At 36.6% G+C, this 5,427-nt stretch overlaps 1 protein-coding gene across 1 annotated transcript; it reads right to left on the bottom strand.

The window, feature by feature from the left end:
* Window positions 1–19: 19 nt before the first annotated feature.
* LOC144639817 (inositol 1,4,5-triphosphate receptor associated 2-like) lies at window positions 20–4,028 on the bottom strand (the record flags this gene model as incomplete). The annotated part of the gene is made up of 8 exons (XM_078499102.1): window positions 3,967–4,028; window positions 3,420–3,447; window positions 2,980–3,051; window positions 2,351–2,419; window positions 2,052–2,087; window positions 1,445–1,540; window positions 787–955; window positions 20–110 (listed from the first exon to the last, which is right to left on the bottom strand). Coding segments are annotated over exons 1-8 (623 nt in total), but the record flags the coding sequence as incomplete, so codon positions are not given.
* Between the last annotated feature and the right edge of the window lie 1,399 nt (window positions 4,029–5,427).

The following is a 5,427-nucleotide window of genomic DNA, read 5'->3' as shown; positions in this document are numbered from 1 at the left end:
ATATCAAAATAAAGCAAACAAAACGTCTTCCATGATTTTTTCAGTAATACCAAAAACTATTCTTACTTGGTGAGGATGCGAAGATGAAGGACCGCCAACTCTGTGGGAATCTGGACATTTAAAAAAATATATAAACAAACCAACCAGCCAACAAACAAGCAAACAAACAAACAGAAAAAAGAACAAACGAGTAAATGATTGAACGAACGGACGAAAAAACTATTGAAAAACTAAATGAATAAATACGCGCTGGTATGGAATGCAGATACCAAACAGGATTCTAAAGGATAGATTTAATTCAGTCTCAGTTCTGTCCAACACTGCCAGTAAAGGAGGAGGTAAAGTGGTGGCCACTGTTATTATCACAATTTTTTCCCTAAAACAGCATATTTACACCATAGCTCTTCGAACATTATTAAAAACATTTGCGGGGTGCAAATGTCTTGACATTACCTAAGGCAAATAGTACAAAATACGGACTTAAACGTTTTAGTTATTACGCCGCAAAACAATGGAACGGACTTCCCGAGAACGTACGCTGCCTAGCTGGCACCAAAGATTTTATACGGACTTTTTATAGCGATGTTAATCAATCAAGGGTGTTTTAATTTTTTATATTTTTAATCATGTTAATTATATTATCTATAGTAGCTAGCATTTTTATATTGTATATATTTTGATTAATTTCGTTTTTAGTTTTTAATTTTGTTGAAATAACTGTAAACTAGCCGTAAAGCTAAGATTAATTCACGCTAATAAAGTATCTATATCTATCTATCTAATTACCAAGGCTGGTAGGACCATTGGCTAATGTTCTTGGTGTCACGGGTTCATCAGCAGCTAGCCTTTCTTTCTGACGCAGTTCATTAAGGTCCTCTCGTACACGCTCCAAGTGTCGAGTCAAGTTCTCAGCGTGGCTTATCATTACCTCCACTCCAGATGCCATGCGAGCCTCCTATAATGGCCCAGGTTAAATGAAAGGTAAAGTGAATGACACACATAAGATATCGTTCGAGGACTGATAATACAATTGAACGTCTTGACATGAGACAAAAAATAAGAGAAGTGTTGCTCAGTACAGAAGAAAAGAAGTTAACAGTGGAATGTTCCCTAACTCACTAAGGAGAAATCTTCCTGTCTGTCATTGACTATTTTCACCGGGTACAGGCAGGCTTTGTATAAAAAGCAATAACAAACAAACAAAAAACAACAATAATACAAGTCACATAAGAACCTGCCCCCGCCCCAATATGGATATCATCAACGAAGACTGAATTCAAGAAGTTTAACAACAAAATACAAGTACCACAAGGCCACCAAAAAGGTTTTGGGTAGCAGTTATGAAGAGCAGAAAAACAGCACGAGTATAACTAGTGACATATCGTTATGCACGATTTCAGTTGTATTTACCACTTGTCAGTATTACTAGTCAGATAATACTGACCTGCTGAACACAGCCATGTTGTTCTGTTTGAGTTGATACCCTTCGTGAAGACTTCTTTATTACTTCTACTTGAGACTTCAACACTGCCAGCATATCCTATCAAACAAACAATTTTTGTTAATCCAATTACCCGAATGTCAGGCACAATGTAAGGCCACTGACGCAAACGTGAAAGCAAGGTTTAAGTAGTAGATAAAATATGAGCGGGAGATCTGTATGGGCATTTACAATGGCTCGCCTATCGGCTCGCCATTGTAAATGCCCATACAGATCGGACGCGAATATTTTACTCTACTTGTGAAATGAAAACAATAAAAAGAATGCAAAGTATTGTTATGCGAATCAGTAGAGATCTGTATCAAAAGCTAATGAATACTAATTAGCTGAGCAGGAGTTTGTATCAAAAGTTAATTCTTTTGTCTGATTTGTATTGGGGTTTACAGTTGTGTACATGTGATCTGAATACTGTGCTGGGATTGGTTTGCACCCTCATGAATAATTAATGAATTTTACAACGGGAGATGAAGAATTGCATGGTAAAGAGTTGCTCGGGAGCAAGGCTTCTAACAAGAGATCTTTACATTCTTGCCCATTTCCCGCCACGTACCTGCATGTCCTTAGTAAAACACAGTTGCTCAAATTCCTGTAAAACAACAAAAACAACGAGAAGGATAATAACGAATACGAGTACGTTTAATTTCATTAGTAAAACAAGAGTAATTTGAAAAGTCTTTAACACTAAAAATCCCATAGCCAAGATAGGACGGAAAAGACAGAAAATTACCACATGCAGAAAGTAGCAATCATGGACAATGTTCAAATACCTGGAATGAATGGGTTAAGTTCATGAACGAACATTGGACATTAAGACATTTTACTGCAATGTATGTCTTGTTTAGAAAATACCTTTAGTACATTTGACATGCTTTGCAGCTCTTTGTTCATGTTAGTTTCTGCGAGATCTCTGGCACGAGCCTGTACGCAAAAAAACACACACAAGAACAAGGATCAACTATCTACTGATGTCTGAATGTACAAGATTTTGTAGCTCTTTCTAACTAAGCTCTATCCCCTCCCTCTATCTTTTAAGCCATTCTCTCTAAAAAGTCCTCCAACGTGATGCTTCACAGAGGTCAGCACGACGTACATGTGTTTCATGCAGAGTTACAAGGAGTAATAATAATAATAATAATAATAATAATAATAATAATAATAATAATAAAAAGGTTCTTATTGCGCATTTAAAATTCTCAATGCGCTTACAATTGCATAGGATTAAAAGGATAAAAACGATAAAAGCAAGAACAATTTTAGATACAGAAATTCAGTACTAAGATAAAAAGAGTAAGAAAAAATAATAATAATAATCTAACTAAAACATGCAATTATTAACATCTATGACTAGGTTAAAAACTATTACAAAAAAGAAATGCTTTAAGGTTCTTTTTAAAAATCGCTATATTACCAGCAATTTAAATGTCCATGAGCATTCGACATTATACTCTCAGTTTGAGATTATGGCAAAATTATTTTACCTGCATTTCCAGTCGTCTATGGAGTGTATCTTGATCAGTTTGGAAAGCCAACACCAGAGTTTTGAACTGTTTCTGTTAAAAAAAAAAAAAAAAAAAAAAACACGCTCCTGCTGAATTTGTTTTTTTGTGGCAAGTATCGCTAAAGGCGTAATCAGTCAACTTGAAAGTTATCATTTGTCCATCAAAAGAAAAAATAAATGGCACAAAATACCTCCAACAAATTTAGGTAATAAATACAAATAGGAAAAAAGAGAGGATTTTTCTTTTTTTTCACCATTTCTTTCGGTAAGGAAGTTGAAAAGTCAATATGGGATTAAACCAAATGCAAATATACGGTATTGCATGCCGATACATAAAAGCAAGGCTTAATTTATTGCGTACACACACGTTGGTAGCTCTTTCTGTGTGGTAATGACCCTTAAAATCCTTCTGCAACTTACCTCAATTTCTTTTTCATTTGGCGCAGGCCTGTTGACAAAATAAAACCGTAATTAACATACATCTTATAAAGTAAAATATTAAAGTATTAAGTTCACCATAAATCCACCAGATTTCAACAGTAACGAATTTTTGGTTATTTTTCAAACATGGCAGGAGTTCAAACGTTGGTCTGTTGCTATCTACTGTCTTGCAAAAATGTGTATGTTGTCAAACGAGCACAACGATTGCGTAGCAAATTAGAAAATTTCGAGGCTTCTTATAAAACTGATACAGATGTAAAATAATTCCCTCCACACTCTCTCACACACAAATTAAGATAAAAACATAGCAAGATTTGCCCCTGAATTCACAAGCCGATACCGCGTTTGTTTGATTGTAGAAATACCGTAAGTATACAGTTGAAAGTTGTTAGTTAGGCAGGTTAGGTGTCCACAATTAGTAGAGGGGACTTTTCCCCTCAGCTACTACAGATTTGACACGATAATAAAGTTGTTATTATTATGTTATTATTATTGTCTATTGACTCTCAAGACAAACAAACCAGACCTGACACGTAGTGACAAAAAATCCACAAAATTACTGCTTCCAACTGAACTTTCTAGCGCCATGCCTGTTGCACTCTCATAAGAATCAAGCAAATCCGGGATTTTAAATGCTACAGAGAGCTTCTTTCGCCATAAATTTGTAGACCATCTTTCTTTTTCCACAGCTGGGCTCAATTTACCAGGATCCTCTGCAGTAGGTTTACTTGCACTCTCTTCATCAGGCGTATTTTCCTTTTCTATCGTTCTAATATCTGGCACTTGAGACTCGGTAACACCTGATTTTCGACGCCATTTGTAGGTATCCTCGTCGGATTATTGTGGCTTTATCTGCAACACTAATCTCCTTCTCGAGTTTCTCTATTTCCCTTATAAGGTCCGTTTGTGAGGCCGTCGTCACGAAATCTTTCAAGTCTGTCTGACTGCTTGATCATATCGAATTCTCGATCGATATTGTCAACAAGCTGTAAAAAATTACCACTGGGTGATTCAGATGTACCATCTACCTCGTGTCTACCACTTTTCGGGCTTAAAGAGTCACTGGAAAGAGAAGACGATCGCCGCTTAGACAAGCCATTATACGTAACACGCTTCATCTGGGTTCTTCTGCTTGATGGGTTTTTGTAACCTCTTGATAAGTTTGGTGAATTTTCTCTTCCAACTCATTCACAGGTTTCCCATCTGGAGGAGTCTCTTCCGACGCCCTGGTTGTTGAAACAAAATGAGGACTAAATATTAAGTGAACAGAAAAACAAAGCAAGCTGTAACAAAGCTGCAAGTCCAACAAAAAATCCGCCAAGGAGGAGGGGGATAGAGGAATCAAGAAAACGCTGTCAGAGATGACAAAGCCGTTTAACACGGTGATTGGGTGGTCAAGAAGGATTAAATTAACTTCGCCTGCACTACCAAGCGACTAACAAACACCAAACTAGTGAACAGTGTAACCATAATGGGTATCAAGTCAGGCTTTATCTGCTAAAAAAAAAATCTGAAACAAATTTGATGGTCTACAGTCGACAGTGTAACAGAAGTTTATATCAAATTAAAGGCTTGTAGATAACAGTTCAAATAAGTACGAAAAGAGCTATCAAAAACACAAACCTGCATCCTTCTGCTTGTGTCAGACTGTGAAACGTAATCATACAACTTTGTTCTCACCATGTGGCCGGTGATACAAGGAGACGAACATCGGGGTGACTAAAAAAAATGAAAGGACTTAGTAAACAAATGACGAAAACGACAAAAGTAGATACAACACCTACTAAGCAAAATTACAAACAAAGACAGACGTCACAAAGCTAGACAATACTGATTGTCACAATAGATCGATAAAGAGAAGAACACGGACCACACTGATTTTCATACCATGCAATAGAAAATACAGCCGATCACAATACAGAAAAGCCATTGTATATTCGGCGGTATTCAACAACCTTCGCATCGTGCACTGCGACATAGCTAGTAT

The sequence above is a fragment of the Oculina patagonica genome, unplaced genomic scaffold (assembly GCF_052425735.1).
Source record: "Oculina patagonica isolate OP01 unplaced genomic scaffold, crgOcupat unplaced1340, whole genome shotgun sequence".
NCBI lineage: Eukaryota > Metazoa > Cnidaria > Anthozoa > Scleractinia > Oculinidae > Oculina > Oculina patagonica.
This window is presented reverse-complemented; position numbering and strand designations above follow the sequence as displayed.